This window comes from Kwoniella shandongensis, chromosome 1, assembly GCF_008629635.2.
Source record: "Kwoniella shandongensis chromosome 1, complete sequence".
Classification (NCBI taxonomy): domain Eukaryota; kingdom Fungi; phylum Basidiomycota; class Tremellomycetes; order Tremellales; family Cryptococcaceae; genus Kwoniella; species Kwoniella shandongensis.
The window spans coordinates 1,445,070-1,465,190 of NC_089287.1; the positions used below are offsets into that span (position 1 = coordinate 1,445,070).

General features: G+C 50.4%; 9 protein-coding genes across 9 annotated transcripts; 8 read left to right on the forward strand and 1 right to left on the reverse strand.

The window, feature by feature from the left end:
• Positions 1-184: 184 nt before the first annotated feature.
• CI109_100514 (uncharacterized protein) lies at positions 185-1,240 on the forward strand (the record flags this gene model as incomplete). The annotated part of the gene is made up of 4 exons (XM_032008473.1): positions 185-551; positions 622-740; positions 822-919; positions 1,024-1,240. 4 exons carry the CDS (start codon positions 185-187, stop codon positions 1,238-1,240), a joined length of 801 nt encoding a protein of 266 aa, XP_031857235.1.
• Positions 1,241-1,663: 423 nt separating this feature from the next.
• Positions 1,664-2,130, forward strand: CI109_100515 (uncharacterized protein; the record flags this gene model as incomplete). Its single annotated transcript, XM_032008474.1, has 3 exons — positions 1,664-1,738; positions 1,808-1,890; positions 1,968-2,130. The coding sequence occupies 3 exons, from the start codon at positions 1,664-1,666 to the stop codon at positions 2,128-2,130; spliced, it is 321 nt and encodes a 106-aa protein (XP_031857236.1).
• Positions 2,131-2,932: 802 nt separating this feature from the next.
• CI109_100516 (uncharacterized protein) lies at positions 2,933-4,878 on the forward strand (the record flags this gene model as incomplete). Its single annotated transcript, XM_032008475.1, has 7 exons — positions 2,933-3,320; positions 3,402-3,474; positions 3,540-3,676; positions 3,735-3,935; positions 3,996-4,176; positions 4,230-4,627; positions 4,694-4,878. The coding sequence occupies 7 exons, from the start codon at positions 2,933-2,935 to the stop codon at positions 4,876-4,878; spliced, it is 1,563 nt and encodes a 520-aa protein (XP_031857237.1).
• A 349-nt stretch (positions 4,879-5,227) lies between these two features.
• Positions 5,228-8,210, forward strand: CI109_100517 (uncharacterized protein; the record flags this gene model as incomplete). The annotated part of the gene is made up of 7 exons (XM_032008476.1): positions 5,228-5,282; positions 5,355-5,564; positions 5,657-6,047; positions 6,116-6,351; positions 6,406-7,415; positions 7,475-8,101; positions 8,169-8,210. The coding sequence occupies 7 exons, from the start codon at positions 5,228-5,230 to the stop codon at positions 8,208-8,210; spliced, it is 2,571 nt and encodes an 856-aa protein (XP_031857238.1).
• Positions 8,211-9,321: 1,111 nt separating this feature from the next.
• Positions 9,322-11,811, forward strand: CI109_100518 (uncharacterized protein; the record flags this gene model as incomplete). Its single annotated transcript, XM_032008477.1, has 7 exons — positions 9,322-10,040; positions 10,105-10,299; positions 10,365-10,513; positions 10,606-11,160; positions 11,229-11,385; positions 11,446-11,495; positions 11,600-11,811. The coding sequence occupies 7 exons, from the start codon at positions 9,322-9,324 to the stop codon at positions 11,809-11,811; spliced, it is 2,037 nt and encodes a 678-aa protein (XP_031857239.1).
• Positions 11,812-12,227: 416 nt separating this feature from the next.
• CI109_100519 (uncharacterized protein) lies at positions 12,228-14,644 on the forward strand (the record flags this gene model as incomplete). The annotated part of the gene is made up of 10 exons (XM_032008478.1): positions 12,228-12,380; positions 12,440-12,584; positions 12,651-12,770; positions 12,824-13,042; positions 13,105-13,219; positions 13,275-13,403; positions 13,456-13,687; positions 13,743-13,885; positions 13,948-14,113; positions 14,171-14,644. 10 exons carry the CDS (start codon positions 12,228-12,230, stop codon positions 14,642-14,644), a joined length of 1,896 nt encoding a protein of 631 aa, XP_031857240.1.
• A 251-nt stretch (positions 14,645-14,895) lies between these two features.
• Positions 14,896-16,449, forward strand: CI109_100520 (uncharacterized protein; the record flags this gene model as incomplete). Its single annotated transcript, XM_032008479.2, has 7 exons — positions 14,896-15,087; positions 15,150-15,395; positions 15,562-15,731; positions 15,842-15,936; positions 16,002-16,012; positions 16,083-16,315; positions 16,368-16,449. The coding sequence occupies 7 exons, from the start codon at positions 14,896-14,898 to the stop codon at positions 16,447-16,449; spliced, it is 1,029 nt and encodes a 342-aa protein (XP_031857241.2).
• Positions 16,450-16,646: 197 nt separating this feature from the next.
• Positions 16,647-17,507, reverse strand: CI109_100521 (uncharacterized protein; the record flags this gene model as incomplete). Its single annotated transcript, XM_032008480.1, has 6 exons — positions 16,647-16,781; positions 16,839-16,949; positions 17,016-17,076; positions 17,133-17,245; positions 17,296-17,380; positions 17,458-17,507. The coding sequence occupies 6 exons, from the start codon at positions 17,505-17,507 to the stop codon at positions 16,647-16,649; spliced, it is 555 nt and encodes a 184-aa protein (XP_031857242.1).
• Positions 17,508-17,783: 276 nt separating this feature from the next.
• CI109_100522 (uncharacterized protein) lies at positions 17,784-19,026 on the forward strand (the record flags this gene model as incomplete). Its single annotated transcript, XM_032008481.1, has 3 exons — positions 17,784-18,078; positions 18,149-18,404; positions 18,465-19,026. 3 exons carry the CDS (start codon positions 17,784-17,786, stop codon positions 19,024-19,026), a joined length of 1,113 nt encoding a protein of 370 aa, XP_031857243.1.
• Between the last annotated feature and the right edge of the window lie 1,095 nt (positions 19,027-20,121).

Here is a 20,121-nt window from a genome sequence, read left to right on the forward strand (position 1 = left end):
GAGAGCGGATGATTTCGCTTCTCAGGCTCAAGACTTTGCCGGCCGGGCGCGAGTGATCACGTGACTCGTAGCGTACTCGAGCGCTTGCCCAAAAGTACAACTGAGTAGCAGTGTAATGCATCGATGCTATGCTTTTTATAACCTTGAACAACTATACATACAGATCGACTCCTTGCAAGCCACCATGCGACCAACTATCGCCCGCTCAGTCCTCCGGGCACTCCCCCGACCTGCTCTGCAAACTTCGTTGCCTCCACGAGCTGTGATAGCTACGACAACCTCCTCGCTCTCCATCGACCCAACACGACAATTCTCCTCCAGCTCTTTCTTATCGAAGAAGAACAAAGGTCCTCAACCTAAATCCCCACAAGCCAAAATACGTGCTCATGAAGATGACGAAGCGTCCGAAACTGCCGATTCGGAAGGTGCGGGTGAAGTCGTAATTGAGGAAGTGGTAGGGAAGGCGAAGACGAAGATGGAAAAGGCGGTACATTGGGCCAGGGCAGTCATTTTTGAAGGTGTCGAGAGAGGAAGAGGGAGGGTGACGCCTGGTGAGTCGTCAGCTCTCTAAAATCCCTCTGCGATGGCTTCTCTTCTTTCGCTGATTGATCTGTACAATAGCCCTGCTGGATTCTGTGCGAGTCGATGTTCCAGATATGCCTGGATCGTCGCATCTCAATACGGTTGCATCGGTCACCTCCAAAGGGAACACGCTGTTCGTAGAGGTATACGATACAAGTGTGAGTGGCATAGTGACAACACCAGAGGCTTGAGTGCTGGTCATAAAACATGAGTTGACTAACACACATCTCTCATTGTAGTACATCAAACCCGTTGAATCGGCCATTCACAGTGCCAACCTACCAGGTATCTCACCGCAAAGGATGAGCGAGTCAACCCTCAAGATCCCTATCGCTCGGTATGTGTCATGGTACCCTCCCTAAACCATCGTGATGCATGGTCCCATCATGATACTCAATCATTACATGGCTACGTGCTAAATCTCATTTGGTACACGCACAGACCCACGGTCGAGCAACGAGCGGAAATCCTCAAATCACTGCACGATACCGTCGAAGCGGCCAAACAACAGATCCGAACAGCTCGAACAGATGGGTTCAGAGCTTTAGGTGGTAGAAAAGCGAACGGTACGGACGATGTGCAGAAAGTCGTGGATGAGATGGTGAAGGATTTGGAAGGACAGTTGGTAGCTGCAAAGAAGGAGTTTGAGAAGGCGTAGATGTGCTGTGATCGGGATGGTGTCACAGCATTACACAATAGTACATACAGATTTGCATTGCAATACATCACACCGACACATGACAACAACAGTTCATCACGGCTTTCGGTCTGTCGGTGATAGGGATTGGAGTACTCGAGTGTAGTGGACTTGGAGGAGCCGTGCGGGTTACTGACGTTTCATCTGGTGTTTCTGTGCAATTCTCGCCTCCCTGCGTCATTTCCATCACTGCCCGAGTGGAGCGAGACTTCCTTGGTATCATCCTTGATGTTGCTCGTCATGACCAAGACACAATGCATGATGTCACCGTGGTCGACGAGGACGGGTTGGAGCTAAGCAGCTTAAAGCTACATATTCGACACCACCTTGGCATCGGTATCAACCCTTCTCCAAACCTCTTCGCCACTGGAATCATAGATGATCATGTTCGGTAACAAGCACCATACTCACCAGCACCACGATACGTACCGTGAGAACCGTATTCGAGGTCTTCGCAGCGTGAGTCTTTTCGACCTCGCTTATCATCGCGTCACGAGCGCAGAGCTGATAGGATACGATACGCGGTAGGCTATCAACAACCCACGTACGACCCATGCAGGACGTACTCGAGCTCAACACGAGCTGCATGCGATGGGCGCGAGGTCAACCCAGTAAGTCTCTGTTTTCAATTTTCGCTCGTTACCCACACCTGTGGATGAACACTGATAGCATCGCTTTGCTCGTCTAGCCCAAGTCTAGGGACGAGACTTCGACACATCTTCCACCTTCCTGCCAAATCTCGTGGTCACCGAACGACCCACCATGGTGGCAGTCACACTCGCTCACATCACCATGGACACACCACGACAGGACACAAAACACTTCGTGTGACGGAATCGCATGTGTACTGAGGCGAAAGTGTAGGAAATGTTGAAGTAAAGTTGTATATATCGGATATGTCAGGTCTTTGCGTAACCTCTGTAGCGTCAGTATGATATACACGTCCAGTATCTCCGGTGTTAGGCTACACATCTAGGTCCATCGCGTTGTCCAAGTATACGTGCGAGTGAACTCTTCGGTGTTGTCTAAAGTCAAATGTTACGCCGCGGCTTGATCGAGAACACTTCTGAGAGTCCCAAAATAGTCAAGGACGGACTGACTAGTGTTCGGATACATTGGAGTCCAATTATAGAAAGTATGACAACGGCAAGAGTGTCAGAGTGCAATCACTCATTCCCGCACCGTGCGTTGACGGACAACATCGCCAAGCCCGTCCGTCCAGCTTCACGTTGAGGGGGCGATTTACTGTAAAACATGACGCGGCAATGAGAAGCGGGGTTCCGCAAGATGACAGATTGGAAAATAAAGTATTCTCGGCCGTAAGCTGTTTTTCGGCAAAAGGGTTCCCGCGCTCAGTGGTTCCTGTCTTGTTCCAGCTACCGGTAGATCCGATTTCCAACAAAATAATAACTGACAAGAAGATATGATGAGTATGAGTCAACTCTATCTATCTACTTATCGATTAAGGTGCACTCTACGCTCCTCCTCTTCCCTTCTTTCTTCCATTCCGTTTTCGCAATCCGCTTTGTATGTACTGTAGTTTTTTCCGCTCTTATTTATAGGCTAGAATATATACATGGGTCGTTGTTAAAGATCATAATCATTGTATCAACAGTATTCTCGTCACCGCAACTGCACCAACAAATCCTTATCATGTCGAACTCGGCTAAACCACCACTTGCTCCTCCGCTTCTACCCACCCAATCCAGAACTCACTACCAGCTCGCCCCTACCCCATCTCGCTCTCACCCAAATGTCGACCCTTTCCCACTCCAACTATACCTCACTCGTTCACATGCACAGGGTGGTCATCCGCCACAACTCCATCGACCGCCAACCCGGAACGATGGACTGGATAACATGCCGCCACCTCTGCCTTCGTCGCCCATCGCGCTGCAAAGGAGACTGACACGCGATCCGGACGTAGAGCTGCAGATGGGTGTGAATGATGATGAAGTTGGGCCGCCACCTGAAGGAGGGAAAGATGCTTGGTTATGTGTTGCTTCGGCGTTCTTTGTCCTTTTCTGTGTCTTCGGTTTCAGTGAGTGCGCAGCCTGTAGCGACAGGAGCAATGGAAACATGACAGAGAGATTGAGACTAATATATCTGCTTGCCATCATAGCAACCTGTTTCGGCCAGCTGAAGATCTACTATGTTGCTCATCAACTACAAGGTTATTCAGAATCGCAAATCGCGTAAGTCACTAGACAAGCTCAATATGTCTAACTGCTAGCTGATAACGGCGTTTTGGGACCTGCAGATGGCTAGCGACCGTCCAGACATTCTTAGTCTTCTCAGGATCACTTATCGCCGGACGGTTCTTTGATTCGCATGGTGCGCGTATTTTGACCGTCATGGGAACTACACTCTCCGTAGCCGCCTTGATCGCCCTTGCTTGTAAGTAATCTGTTTGTAGCCAACCCTTGACTCGTACTGATACTGATCCACATCATAGTCTGCAAGGAATACTATCAGTTCATCCTTGCACATGCGGCTTTCGGTCTTTCTGGATCCATCTTATACTCGCCAGCAACAGCGGTCGTGGGGCACTGGTTTATGAGACGGAGAAGTACAGCCGTAGGAATCGTGGTGTGTGGTAGTGGTTTGGCGGGAGTCATCTACCCTATTGCATTGAAGAAGCTCTTCGATCAGACGAGTGAGTGATAGAACCCTTGACTCAGATCTGATTCTTGGACTGTGACTGACATCTCCACAGGCTACCGAAACACGCTGCTCATCATTGCCGGAATGAATGCGGTTCTCATGCTCCCCGCATGGTTCTACCTCAAAGCAAGACTACCGCCTCGTGCCCCTCCACCTCTCAAATCGCTTCTTGGTCCGTGGAAGGACATCAAATACACCTGCCTGGTCATCGGTTCGTGTATTGTCATGTTGAAGTAAGTCTCATCGTTGAGAAGCAATTTCGTTCTAAGCTGACCTGAGCTCGCAGCTTCTTCTCGCCGTACTTCAACGCCCCCATATTGGCTTCCTCGAACCAGCTCTCAGACAACCTTTCATCGTACTCTATTCCCATCCTGCAAGCGGGTTCGTTCTTCGGACGAGCGCTCTCCGGTGTCTTGGCCGACGCATTTGGCGTTTGGACAATATTTATCACCATGACTATCGGAAGTTCGATATCGATATTCGCTTTTTGGGTAGCGTCACCCATTACACCCGCCGCTGCGGTTGTCGGTTTGGTGGCCTATGGCTTCTTCAGTGGAGCATGGCTTGCTCTAGTCGCGGCGAGTACGGGTGCGATCTCGCCTACTCGAGAGTTTGGGATGAGACTGGGCATGTTATGGTCTCTTACATCTATCCCGGGTTTGATTGGTCCAGTCATCTGCGGTAGTGAGTTGAACCATGGTCTTTCTTGATCAGCTCAAGTGCGATGGCTGACGACTATGCTGTGTGTAGTCTTGGTCAGCTCTAACGGGGACATCTTCAAGTACGCGGGTATATTCATAGGCTGTTCACATCTTGTTGGGGTTTTCGTCATTTCGGGACCTAGACTGGTGGAGATTGGAAGAAATGTACTAGGAAGACATAGAGGCGAGAAGGTGACAGAGATTAGGGAGGAGATGGTTCAGAGTAAGGAATGATAGATTGTACATGATAACGTTGAGATTGGTATACGAGTATGCAAAGGGATGCTAGGGATTCTATTCTCACCACTTTTTGCCACCGAGAACATTGATCGCTACCGGTTGACCGTGTGTTTTTGTTTTTGTCCTTTGACGCGTCAACCGATGTAATGATTTTGATCAACCACCTCGACTTCATCATCTATCTTGACATCACTCTTTCTCCAAATACACCATTCCAGCTCACCTCGTCTTGGTTCTTCCCATATCCATTTTGTGACCGCTCTCAACGTTCTTGACACTTGCAATCACTATTCTCTTGCTGCTTGTGCACGAAGTCAACCTCGATTACAGCGTTGTCCACCCCATGCCCCGCGCGAAACCACCATGTGGAAATCCCCTCTATTTACAATGGATGGAAGGTGAGCACACGACTATGGTGCCAACTTGAACACAGCTGAATTGGTATGTTGACGCTCTTCTTTTGCTGGCAGAGCTTCGAGACGCCGCTCGTGAAAAGGGCATGAAATCCGCTGAAGGCTATTCGAAAGCTTGTAAATCGCTCCAAAATTGTCCGGTGACATACTCCAGACCGAGAGATTTGGTCGTCCTTCAGCATATCGGGGAAAAGACGGTGGCTATCTTGGAGAAGAAATGGAAGGTACATTGTGAAGAGAATGGAATCGTGGTGGAATCGCCCACCAGTGAGTGTTTTCATGACATGCTCGATTACCGGAGGGTCTCTGCAACATCGTGGATACTCGAGCTTGGCTGATCGGATGTACTCCTGTTGCAGAAAAAGCAAAAGGCAAAGCTCGTGCGGTTGCATCCGACCTTGACCCAGACGACGCCTCTCTCCTCTCCGATTCCGCAGATCAAGCTCCAAAACCCAAGAAAGCTCGCAAACCATCAAAACCCAAACCATACATCCCCGCTCGTGGCTCCGGTCCTTACGGTATCCTTCTCGCTCTGGTCCTAGCTATAGACCAACCCGAGATCAATACGCAGGTGTTTCTGACCAAGAACGAGATCATAAGAGTCGCTCAGGAGTTTTGCGATGCTTCATACGAACATTCAGAGAAGGGGAACTACTTTACAGCTTGGAGCGGTATGAAGACGTTGGTGAATAGGGGTTATGTCTATGTCACAGGAAATCCGCAAAAGCACTGCTTGACAGAGGAGGGATAGTGAGTATTTACCCTACTACAGCAACGAGTTTTGTCAAAAGTCTGCGTGAGCTGAAGATTTCGCACAGCGAGGTAGCGGTGGCTATTCGCAATTTGCGACCCGAGTTCGCCAGCACCGAGAAACTACCTTTCTTGCATACACCTGCAGTGGGGAGCTCGACTGGAGCTCTAATTCCCTCGCAAAGGGTTCCCGTTGCACCTACGAAAAGCTCAGGCGTAGCGTCCGCGTCCTCATCTCGCAAAGCCTCCCCTCAAAAGTCTGTGAACGGCAACAAGCCAGAGAAGTTCCAATTTTGGTACATAGGTGAGTAGTCCGTCTCTGTTACGAGCAGACAATTTACCATCGAGGTCCTTCTAGACTCAAGCGGGGCTCGCACTACCTCGTTGACTGCCGCTATGATCCGCCTTGACCCTGTAGAGTTCATCAACCTCCGCAAGATTGAATTCCGGTATTCTCAGCGACATCACTCTATCGTATCTCATCTGCGTTTGGTGGACGACCATGGGACAGCCAAAGAACGCGATGATTCGGGCTCTCGGACGTTGTACGGCTTCATAGTGGAAGAAACAGCTCCTCCATTGTGTAGCAAATTTGACGATATCTCTGCCGGAAAGGAGAATCTGCCCGTTACAACTACGCTTGAACCAGCCGAATCGGTGGACACGCCACTCACATTATGGGACGACGATGGTCAACCCGATTACCGGCCGGAATTCGTGGACGATACGAACGAAACATTGAAGGAGGCGTTCCCTCTTGATGCAGTGCTGGCTCGCTCTGACCCGCATAAGTTCTCGAGGACACATTCTGCTCCATCGACAGGTATCGGTCAGATGTCGCCCAAGCCGACGTCTTCTCTTGCTGCAGAAGCGGCTCTCCGGCGAGCTGGGCATGCATCTTCCGCTTTCGGTCGTTCCCACTCGGCTGTTGTGGACCTTTCCTCTGCAAGCAAAGCAGCTCGACCAGCTCCTCGACTTTCCTCACATATGCCATCTCCCATCTTACCGCCGACAGATGACCATCCTTCCCCCGCTCTTTCGTCAGTGACTGCTTCAAGTGTGCCCACATTCACACCTTCCGATGCAATCGAATTTCCACCAGGCTCCTATGAGATCGTGCTGATTGTCGATACTCGGGAAGTCGAGTCGCGGTCAAATCGAGACAAGATCGCTGAGAGCTTAGCGGCAAAAGGGGTGAAGGTGGAGACTCGAGCACTGCGGTTGGGTGATATGTGTTGGATAGCGAGAAGAACGGAAGGAGGTCTGGGAGGAGAGGAGGACGAGTGTGTCCTCGACTATGTCGCGGAAAGGAAAAGGCTAGACGATTTGTGTAGTTCCATCAGGGATGGCAGATACAATGAGCAGTGTGTGAGTGAGCATGCGCCTTAGTACTTGGTCCACAGCTGATCAATTATCCTTTTGTCCAGTTCCGATTATCCAACTCTGGGATCAACCATGTCTACTACATCGTGGAAGACTGGCACGTGGCCGAAAAGATGGAGTACCATGGTCTGCAAATCATGACAGCCAAATCGCAGATCCAAGTACATAATCGATTCTTCCTCAAGGAGACCCACAAACTATCCGAGACAATCGATTTCCTTGCCACGATGACCAACGTCATCAAATCTTCTCATCAAGGTAAATCGGTTCATGTCATCCCGACTCGATTCCTCTCAAGATCAACCTATGGACCCCTCCAAGCGCATCTGAAGGATGCATATCCGCTGAACAAGTTTCACACCAGCTTCGTCGCATACCAAGATCTGAACGACAAGTCCGCATCTCAAACCCTTCGGGAGAAGTTTGCTCGGATGTTGTTATGCGTGAAGGGAATGAGCGCAGAGAGAGTCAGTGCTGTTTTGGACGAGTGGGAAACGCCAATAGCATTGTGGGAGAGCCTGAAAGAGCACAACAAGACGACCGAGAGCCTGGAAAGCACTGATGGGGCGGACAAAGGAGGGAAGAAGAGGAAGAGAGGGAAGGAGATGATGTTCGCGGATAAGATCAAGGGCGAAGGTAGAAGGAAGATAGGGGACGCGTTGAGTAAAGAGGTGAGTGTCTGCGATACGACTCTGGACATATCGCCCTGGATTGACGAGAGATACCTTTCTGCTGCAGTTGTGGAGAGCATTCATGGGCGAGACCCAGACTTCATCATAAGCTGGATTACGGGAAGTGATCCTTCCCGTAATCGACCGTAATCGCAATGTGTTTTGTACTATCACCAGATGCATAACGCGATGTCGAGACGCTGTTTGTTCCCCGTGGCCATCTTTACCACCCCGACCCGACTCCAGCACAACGTATCGGAGTATCGGAGAAGCAAACTGGATCGGACCACGACATGCATGGCGGCACTATGCTAAGGGTTTCAATGATACCGATCATAGTAGCTTAATAGACTTGTGTGAATGATATCAGCGGCGTTTGTCATAGGAACCACGTCTCTCACAGGGTCTCTGCTCATTGGGTTTTTGTAAGTGAGATGTGCGGTATGGCACAAGCGATTGCCCTCGCTCAGAGTCCGTATGAAGGATTTCTGCATAAGAAATGAGGGTTGAAGCTCGGCCTCGACTTGGGCTCTAATCTTGCGGGGCTTTATTCACGGGGCAACATACTGGTGAAGCTACGCAACCTGACTTCGCTTAACGCAAACCAATACTAGACTAGTCCAATCAAAACATCCTCAAAACACATCCTATCCCCTTGAGAGAAAGGGTCGCCAAGATTGAAAATTCTAATTCTGGAATTGGCGGCAAGTTGCCGACGGCAAGTTTCGCCCTGAAATGAATAATTAAGCGCCACTGAATATGTCTAGTGATGTTTATGAGGTCATACTTACAGGGAGATGGCACCTACAATTAGCGAAGGATCCCCTTTGGATGCCCCTCAACGGACCCGCGGGAGAACTGCGAGTGTAGCGCGTGGGGCCAATTGCTGCGCTGGGCCCTCTGTAGGAGCGTGTGGGTGAGAGTAAGGGTTTCGAAACAGAGGAGATGAATGACGGCAAGAGCTTTCATCGGAACAGTTCGGTTTCCGGGTGAGAAAAACAGAATGTAACGAGTGTTGATGCGAGTTTGTCAGCGTATATATAGTGAATACTGAATCACGCTCTGAGATCTGATTTTTCCCCCTTTTCGTGATCATACTGTCGTCGCAGGTAATCAACGACATCGACCCTTCAACCAAATTGGAATTTCCTGCTCTTCCTCTTCACCAATCCACCTCAACCTACCGTCAGACACTTCTGAACCGGTTCCATTGGCTCATCATGTCAGACGACGAGCGCGAGACACACGCCGCCCGAGGACATGGGTATCGACATCGGTCCACCTACCCTTTGACGGCGGCGATGACCGATGGCAAGCCTGTCACTCGGCATGTTGAAGCTTCTACTCCAGGTATCAGTCTCGGACCGTCTGGAGAGCAGAATCTTACTTCTGCTCGACCATCCGGCGACGGAACAGTGATTGGTTCGGAACACTTTGGTCGAAAGGAGGCTCACAAACCCGCTTTGAATTCGAATGCCAACGCCCGACTGGCCAATCCTCTTGGAGATCTGTCCGACGAAGAAGTCATGGAGAACGCAGCTGCATTTGCAGCAGCCAACAATCTCCCTGTCGAAGCGTTCAGGAAAGGTGGTCTTGTGGCGAAACGACCGAATGGATTTGAGAAAATGGCTATCTTGTCGGAACAAGACAAGGAAAAACTCCGACATGAGATATCTCACAAATACGATCAACCTTGGGTCTTGTATAACCTCGTCATCGCATGTTCCGTCGCCGCTGCAGTCCAAGGGATGGACGAGTCGGTTATTTCAGGTGGTCAAATCTTCTTTCCTGCTCAATTCGGAATCGACGCAGCCAATCCTGATCCGAGATGGGCGAATAACGCAGAATGGCTAATGGGATTGGTGAACGGTGCGCCGTATCTTTGTTGCGCCGTCGCCGGTTGTTGGATGACCGAGCCCCTCAACAAGTGGTTAGGCAGGTGAGTCTCCCACTAGTCTGTCACGTTCGTGGTATGCATGGCTCATCGGACTCTGCCGGTGTAGACGGGGAGCAATCTTCGTGACGGCCTTCATCTCCTTCGCCACATGTATTTGGTCCGCCTGTACCAACTCCTGGTGGCATCTTTTCATCGCTCGATTCTTCCTTGGTTTTGGTATCGGTCCTAAATCAGCCACTGTCCCCATCTTTGCTGCCGAGTGTACACCGGCGAAGATTCGAGGAAGTTTGGTCATGCAATGGTGAGTCAGGTTTCAAGCGAGGCTAGTCATGTGGCAACGACAACTGACATCCGTTTGTTGTGTAGGCAAGTCTGGACGGCTTTCGGTATCATGCTCGGTTACGTAGCGGATCTCATCTTCTACCATGTCGGCGACCGAGCAGGTATTACAGGTTTGAACTGGCGACTCATGCTCGGTTCTGCTGGTATCCCCGCGCTCTTTGTCATGGCCCAAAGTGAGTCTAGAAGATGATAAACTGATCGGGGAATTCTCTGGCTACGTCCTGTCGCAGAATGCTGACCTTCCCCCTTTCTTCACGTCGCTCAGTCTGGTTCCTTCCCAAATCTCCTCGATGGCTCATGTCAAAGGGCAAATACGAGAAAGCTTATCGATCTATGCTCCGACTACGAGGTCACGAACTCCTCGCGGCACGTGACTTGTATTACATTTTCGTCCTTCTCGAGGAGGAAGCTGCCATGGTCCGGGGTCGCAACAAGTTCTTCGAGATCTTCACCATCCCCCGCAACAGAAGAGCAATGATAGGCTCCACGATTCTGGTTTTCGGACAACAATTCTGCGGAGTTAACGCTATTGTTTATTACACGGCAAGCATCTTTACGGCCTCAGGACTTTCGCAGACCTCAGCGTTACTCGCCTCCTTCGGTTTCGGACTCATCAACACAATCTTTGCGATACCGGGTATGCTCACAATTGACGTATTCGGTCGACGACCTCTACTGCTCGTTACCTTCCCGATCATGTCCATTCTTCTGCTTTTCACGGGGTTCTGCTTCTGGATCCCCGGCCAGAAAGCCCGAACGGGACTGGTGGCTTTAGGTATTTATCTTTACGACATGGCGTATTCTGCTGGAGAGGGACCTGGTACGTACACATACCTACCTGTCTGTCTAGAGAGCAGGATGGCTGATTGACCAAAATTGTACAAACAGTGCCTTTCACTTATTCGGCTGAGGTGTATCCTCTCTATCTTCGTGATCTCGGAATGTCTCTCGCCACGGCTACTCTCTGGCTCTTCAACTTTGTTGTGTCATTCACATTCCCGAAATTACTATCGACTTTCAAACCACAGGGAGCTTTTGCCTGGTAGTGAGTATCTTGACCACAGCTACCCCGCGGTACTTGAAATACTGACTGGTTCTGCTCTAGTGGTGCATGGTGTGCTGTGCTCTTTGTCTTGATCTTGTTCTTCCTTCCTGGTAAGTCGTCCTGCCACACGGCCACCTCGGCTACACCCGTCAGCAGATTTGGCATATCGCAACCACGAGTGGACTTGCTGACAGATTTTTCCTTCTTTCCGCAGAGAGCAAAGGCTTCACTCTTGAAGAGCTCGACCAAGTATTCTCAGTGCCCACTGGCGTACACGCCAAGTATCAACTGTACAACATCAAGTGGCACTTCAAGCACTACATCCTCCGATCCAAGGAACCGTTGAAGCCACTGTACAACTTTGACGACGACGAATTCACCCCTGCTATCACTGAGAAGACGGGACAGGTTGAGCACATTGCTTAGATGTCCAGGTTCTAAAGCAGTATGTGGGGCAGGGAAGGGAGGAATATGTTAATCGTTTGGGCGTCAGCCGTAGTTCGTAGAAATACAGTAGAACTAGACTATAATTAGAGGGGCTGTTCACGCAGCTCCAAAGACTGTTTATTAAAACCCATGTATCCATAATATATCATCTGCTTGCCATGTGATGGATCGGACCACATCAGCCTTGCCAATCCCATTGCATAGCGTCCCGCCACGCCGTACAGGAGAGTGAGCAACAACAAAAACAGGACAAACCACGTGATGCCCTCTTTCGTATTTTGCTTCCGTCGACTCTCCTGGCTTGCTACGTCAATTAGGTTACATCCAGATCAACGTGTGTCAAAGTGAACACGCTCATCAAATACTATACATCGTCTCCACGCCGCTACCACGGCATGTCACTGTCCACCTCCGAATTAGCTGGGCCATCAAGAGCCGCCAACGCTATGCCGGAAGAACGAGCTCTCACCCCTCGACAGCGGGAGAAAGCGCCAGCCACAAAGGTGGAGTTGGAGGATGTCCAACTTGACGAGTCTGCTTTCGATCAGGTTAGTCGTCTAATCTCACCGTGTCCCCATCTGTACTCACTCTACGTTGATGTGATTAGGAGATCGATCTTCTGATCAGCCAGTATCTCGAGTCGAGAGGTGTGCCTTCTGCTGTCAAAGTATGGGACGAAGAGGTTCTAGGAAGGGGAAGAGATAGGAACGAAAGGCAAGAACAGCTGGAAGACGTCGAGCGAGCCATTCTAGGTCAGTTGATTCGTGGTGTAATCATGTATGCACGTGTGTGGTAGCTGAGCTGATGAACCTATATAGATGGCGATTACAGTTCTATCGAGGGGTTGATCAGCAAGCCTGGCCTGCTTAGACCACAAACGCAGAAGGCGTTCCTTTACCTGTGTTATCGTCAGATGTTCCTCGAACACGTCGAGAACCGTAAGTATCCGTGCGGCTTCCACATCGAATCATCAGCTGACTCGGGTCTGCAGGAGAATCGCAGAAAGCTTTCAACTTGTTACAAAAACGACTCAAACCGCTCGAACATTACCAACCGGTCCCATATGATTTTTACTCCCTCTCCTACCTCACCTCCGCATCTACTGTCCACGATGCTCCGACATTCCGAGATTGGGCGGGTGTGGGCCCAGAGAGAGATCGACTAGTAAGCGTATGGAGGGAACTGATGGATAGTGAGAAGAATGGTCATGGTCAGTCTGCTTCGATAACATATGATTACTGCTTCGCTGACATAGTTGTTGTGTGATCACAGGCAGGGAAACAAGATATGTTCCCCCGGACCGTCTCAAAACCCTCTTGAGACAAGCTGCGGCGTGGCAAGTCGGTCAAGTGGGCCGCGTGGGAGATGGCGCGGTAAAGGTCTCGTCGTAAGTGGCCTGAGTCCCAGCTGCAATCTGAATAGTACTGATAGTATTGTGTCAGACTATTGCACGATTATAGACCCTTGAGACTGCCAGAAAGACTGCTCTCGCTTGTTGCTGGACATACTGCCAACGTCAAGTGTGTTGACTTAATCGGACCGACGGGGCATCTGGGAGTCAGCGGAGCTAGGTGAGTTCAGACTTCGTAGTTTCGGGTGGGCACCACTTGACGATTATGCTAGCGATTGCACCCTGCGAATCTTCTCCACGGATGACGGATCCGTCAAACATATCCTCAAGGGGCATAACTCCCGGATATGGGGCTGCGCCTCTTCGTCCTCCGGCCATAATGTTGCGAGTGCATCAGGCGATAGCACCGTCCGTTTATGGTCTGTGGCGAATGGAGATTGTCGTGGTATCTTACAAGCGGATGGTGGAGATGTCTATGACGTGAAGTGGAGACCTGGTCACGAGGTAAACATCCACCTCCCAAACATGCAGGCAGCTCGAGCGCTAACAGGAGCTACAGGACCAAATGGTGACCGCCTCGTATGATCGGATCATCAGATCATGGGATGTGGAGACGGGCAAACAAGTCCGAACGTTCTCTGGACATAGTCAAAGTACTCTGGCTGTGGCATTCGATACATCCGGCAACACGATTGCCTCGGGGTGAGTATTGCATATTTCAGGACATTATCTGCGACTAGCGCTGACTCGGACCACAACTGTAGTTCGAAAGATAAGCATATCAGATTGTGGGACGCAGTCGGAGGAGTGTGTATCCAGAACTTGACCGGATGCCTTGGAGAGATCACCTCGGTCGAATTTGACGAGGAAGGGAAATACCTTTTGGCAGGATGTAAGGACAACTCCAACAGGTTGTGGGATCTCAGAATGGTAAGCTGTCGACAGTGGACCATTGGTCACATCAGCTGACCTGTGTTTTCGACGCAGCAACGAAATATCTATCGATACACCGGTCATCAGAATACCTCGAAAAACCTTATCCGCTGCGGTTTCGCCCAATCCTCCTCACTCATCATTGGTGGGTCAGAGGATGGCTCAGTGTATATTTGGGAGAGAGAGGGGGGCTCGGCAAGTACATCTGGACAGGGGCAAGCAGCCTCTCAGACAAGATCGACATTCGCTTCTACCGGTCTTTTGTCTCCCCATCTGAATGGTATCGGTAGCGGATCCGAGGGGATCAGATCGCCCGCGTCTCCCGCATATTATCCACCGAGAGAGACGAGGAACATCCATCTTTCCACACATAATCAAATCAACGGAGGAACGACGGTACGTCCGTCTAAGATCTTGGAGGGACACGGAGAAGGAGCAGTGTTTGATGTGACCTGGAAAGAGGGGACAATGCTCAGTGCGGGCGAGGATGGAATGGTAGGGATTTGGGGAGTTGATCCCGATTTATAATGACATGTTACTCCGTGCTCTGATGTCTGGAAGTTGCACAGTGATGCAATGTTATCTCATATGCGAGGAGTGAACAACCGAGCAGTGTTGAATTATCAAGTCTATCACATTATCGTTGACGTGCCTGACGGTGGTGGAGGGATGACACAATTGATCACGACAGACTCGGACATGAGCGATAACAAACCCTCTTCTCTGCTCTCGCTATTGTGTACTTAAACTTATCATCGCTTTATCTCGACTTGGACTGCATGCTCTCAACCTTACGTGCCACCATCAGACCTGTCTTCCGGCCAATTTCACTCCGTACGAGCTCCATCATGACAGCTACGAAACCTACTACAACCGTTGCCGTGTTACAAATCAGGTCGACTGGAGATCCTGTCCACAATCTTGACATATCAAAGAAGTTGATTCGCAAAGCGGTAGATGCTGGAGCCAAGGTATCAACTACTCTCCTAGCTTGTGAATTCTTTCTCTTGCTGAATAGAGGATTTTGATATAGGCGCTCTTCCTTCCAGAAGCATCAGATTTCATCCACCCCTCCGCCTCTGAATCTCGAAAGCTCTCCCCACCTCTCCCCTCACATCCTTATACTCTAGGCTTACAAGCGCTTGCTAAAGAGCTGGGAGTCGTGATTTCCGTCGGGGTGCACGAGGGTCCGTCGGATGAGGAAGGAGAGAAAGAGAGGATATATAATACGCATGTCTTGATAGGAGATAAGGGAGATTTGTTAGGTGTTTATAGAAAGGTAAGTGGGCACACATCTTTCGTGTAGCTGTACCCAGAAGCCACCCTCTGTCCCTGCCTTGAGAACTGCTTCGGTCTCCGTGCGGATCTATGAGCCTAGCATTTGGGATACAGCTCGCCAAAATGCTCTGATTGTAAAGTATGTGTAAACTGATTCACTTCGCCAGCTCCACCTCTTCGATGTCGAACTCACCAAAGCGGCTGCTGAAGACGGCACGATACCGCCTCCTCAACGGGTAGGCGAGTCAGACCGTATCATCCCAGGGAAGGAGATCGTACCTCCTATCCATGTCGACGGTGTCGGAAATATCGGCCTGGAGATCTGTTATGATATCCGGTGAGTCTTGGGCTTCCTTCCATCGTGCTACCAAACCGCGATTTGCCAGGGGAGATAGTTCATGTATCATGACCGCTGACACTTGAATCTTGCATTTTCGCGTTTATCAGATTTCCAGAGCTATCCTTGATCTTGACACGACTTGGCGCGGATGTCTTGCTTTTCCCATCGGCTTTCACAGTGAAGACTGGACGTGATCATTGGCGTAAGTCCAATAATTCCCTTCCACTTAGGGTTGACTCAGCTGACCGCGCCTCATCATCTTCACAGCTACATTACTCGTAAGCGTCTGTTACCATATGCTCTCCAGTGAATTCCACGGCTAACCTCCCTTCTTTGCACAATGTACAGCGCGGCCAAGCAATCCTCAACCAGACATATGTGATTGCCTCCGCTCAATATGGCGCGCACAACGAAGGTCGTACGTCATGGGGCGAGTCACTCGCCTTCGATCCGTGGGGTAAACAGCTAGGTAGACTAAGGAGCGTCGACGACACTCCTCCCGGAAAGGATGAGGAAGTAGAAAAGATATATGAGGATAGCGGGGAGTTCTTCTTGTTTGAGATTGGCGAAGAAGCCGTGAAGTGAGTGTGGCTTTTTGGTACAAGGAGATATTATGCTGAAGCGAATGGACAGGGCGACTAGGAGTCAGATTCCAGTGGCAATTCAGAAGAGATCGGATGTGTATGGTGTGGTGGGGGAGAACGTGGGGAAGTAAAATATAGACAATAGAGTGCTGGATGAACTACGCAGATGACTGGAATAGTAAAACTTTGTATTGGTGCATCTCGCAGCCATGATGACAGGGCTTTGCTATATGAGTTCATGCTATTTCTAAGTCATATGCTTCACGTTCCTCTGATATACTGTATGATAGTTGTACAACATGCTCTCATGCAACTTTCGCCAATATGCCTACCCAAATCGATGTGTATCCCCTAATCTCCTAACTCGTCCTTTCGATTTGCCCTGCCCTGATTCTACCAGTCCTCGCCGTGTCCATGGCCAAAGGACATACGAAACCCGCGAGGTGATCAGACCAAGTGGTATCTGCGGATTGTCAGTGTCAAGACCCTGTGTTGCCGCCTTTCGAAATGTCATACTCACAGGCCCGTAGGTATTTGAATCTCTCGTTTGAAACTTTGAATCGCCCTCAACCCAACAATGTCCAGGCGGTATTCTCACAGGCGTAGGCGGGGAAGGTGGTAATGGTTGGACCTAAGTTCGGTTTATTTAGCTTGCTATTCGAGTGATGGCATGTGCAAGTAGCAAAGGAGAACGCACAAGGTCTCCCTCAAGGGCTACTATTCGTTTCGTCGTCAACAGCTCTGGATTTTGCGGTGACCTATGAACGATGGTAAGAACACGTTTCGGAAACGTGAGGAGGCGACCACGACATACCATAGAGTCACCACGTCTCCTCTTCTGAATCTATTAAGAGCTACTGACCACCGCTCGAGTAGAACGACATCGTGATGTAAGGGTGATGAGGAAAGGTTCGGGTTGAAAGTCGGCTAAGTGACAATCAGCTCTCGGGAACATACGTGAACGAGCAAGATCTCACCTGCATGCTTCCCCCCGTGACAGTAGCCAGAGAGTATACATGTCGAGTGAAGAAGATCCCGACAGGGACCCAAGCTAATACTCGGCTATTGATAAGATGCGTGGACAGCAATCAGCTACTTGACTTAGACAGAGCGATGTTATCCTGCGTGGAACCACGTACAAGGCATCTCGGACCCCTTGTTTCCGAAAGAACTCTCTCGATTTTGACATCGATCCGGTCCGGCACAGCGAGTCTCTAATGCTCAACCGATGCTATGGGTGAAGTTGTCAGATCATATAACAGATTACCGTCATCTTGAACACCTCATGTACAGACGACGAACGAGGTTAACGATCTCGAACGAGATCACGTGATCCATCAAAAAGTCAAAAAGATACAGTTGAGCGATAGCGGGTCATCTTTGTTTTCATCTTCCGCTACAATCACTTCATTCGTCAAGATCTTGTTTATTAACAGGCAAACTATCTACGGCGACAACCCACGCCATGGCACGATTCACATCCATTGGTCTTAGCCGCAAAAAGTTCGTAGCTTCCGCTGCTGAAGAAGCCCAAGCTCGAACAACTACGGAAGCTGGTCCATCTTCGCCACCACCGACAACTGGCGCTAAACAAGGCGGACAAGGTGGGGCCGCTGAACAGAAGAAGAAGAAGCGAAGAGGAAGGGATAGGATCAAGGATGAGACTGGGAAGAGGGTAGCGATTGGGGAGAAGAAGGGTAACGATGCTGGCAAGAGGCCGAGGGTTGAAGGTGCTTGGGGCAGAGATGAAGGTGTTGCAAGTGAGTGCTCCGAGCGTATAGCACAGCGATGGTTCTAGGGAGGACAAGACTGATTTGTTTCTTCGTGTAGAACGCGCCAGACTTTCGGTTCAACATGCGGATGACCGAGCACAACGCCGAGTCGACCAAAAGAACTCCGGTGTTACATGTTTCGCCTGTCGAGGTGTCGGTCACGCAGCGAGAGAGTGTCCCAACATCTTGCTCGCTGCCCAGGGTGGAGATGAGTCTACTTTGCCCTCTGAGGCACCCTCAAAGACTGAGGGCAAGACATTAAAGCGAAAGAGCGGCAAGAAGGGAGGTGATGCGACCAGCGGAAAGTGTTATCGGTGAGTCGCGAAGCCTGCACCTCCATCGATCTTAGTACTGATGATGTCGGTGACATCCAGATGCAATGGCACCGACCACTCTCTACACACGTGTCCCGTGCCTATCGACCCTGCCAACCCCACCCCCTTCGCTACATGCTACATCTGTCTTGCGAGCGGTCATCTCGCCTCGCTCTGTCCCTCCAATGGTGGAAAGGGAATTTACGTCAATGGCGGAGCTTGTAAAGTGTGCGGCAGTGTCGCTCATCGTGCAAAGGACTGTCCGGACGATAAGCGCGGATCTGCAGCGGCCGGTGAAGTTCGTAAGCGCGGAGAGATCGTTTTGGGAACTGGAACAGGAGCAGGTGCGGATGAGGACGACTTCATGGTTGAGGCGAGGGAGACGATTGGAAAGGCCGGAGAGAAGGTAAAGAGAAAGAAGCATGCTCCTGCGAAGAATGGAGAGAGACCAGCCAAGGGTCTTCGTGCACCGGTGACGGAAGACGCTGGATCAGAGGGGGTGAGCAACGTTGAACAGAATGATGCTGGCGCAGGAGAAGGCGAGAGCTCCGTGCCGTTGACGGCTAGAAAAGCCGCCGCCCAGTCATCGGCTAAGCCCAAGCCCAAAGTCATCTCGTTTTAGACAAGATCGCTTGTATAATGTCCTTCCTCATGTATGGTATTCCCCAGATCCTGCGTAATGACGTTACATGCTACAACAGAGCTCATGGAAACACACGACAAGCTCCCCGACTACTTCGTCGACGGTCAGGCTGCGCAACCTACGGCTGCTTCTTTGCCTGATCGCTCAATCTGGGAGATGTTCGGCGCCTCTTTTGACCAGCCGAGCCCTTTCCATCCTTTCCCGCCGGGACCCTTTGCGTTGGTCTCACCACTGCACCGCGTTTGCTCCTCTTAACCTCTTTAGACAATGCTTGCTGTGCTTCCTCTCTCTGTTTCGCTTCCTCTCGTCGTCCTTCGATGAACAGCTTCATTCCCTGGGAAGAATAATGAATCAACATGGATCCCAGAACGAGATAGATACGTGTCGTATAGCAGATCGTACCTACCATAGACGTGGCCGCGTTCGTGCTATCAATCATCCGCTGATAACCATCACTGATCCCTTGGGCTATTTTGGTCATCCGTTTTAGTAGCTCGACCAGATCTTTGGTATCTAGCGTAATATTGTAGATAATCAGCGCCGTCAAACTATGATGACCGTACTCACCGCACGGCTGGTCTGACATGGTTTTGTAGGTCATTTGGCTTGGGAATGCGTGCAACCTGATTCGCAACTGAACAAAGTGTATGTTATATACCCCTCCAATTCTTTGTTATGCAGAAGGAGGATGAACGATCCTGATTGTTCAGAGATCGAAATGGAGGGTGGAGTTGATGTATCATGTTCGATCATTCAGTGAGAAGCGAGTGGCGTTTCATTCAACCATTCCAACGCTTGGTGCTCTTACCCCGGGGACCTTTGCTTAAATTGACTGAACAAACACACTGGATCCTTGCGTTTCCTTCGCCCCGCTATGGTGTCACAGCCTTGCGTATATGCATGTAGGCAGGGGTATGCTGACGGGCCAAAGCGCAAGGGCACTCGGGGTACCGCTCCCGCCGTCCTCGTGTGTTCTGTGCCGTGCTTCCCTCAGTCCCGACCGCTACCGGTCATGCTAAGCAGTTTTGTAGTCGAGCATCGTCGATCCAGCTCGTTTTCATTCCTATCATCTCT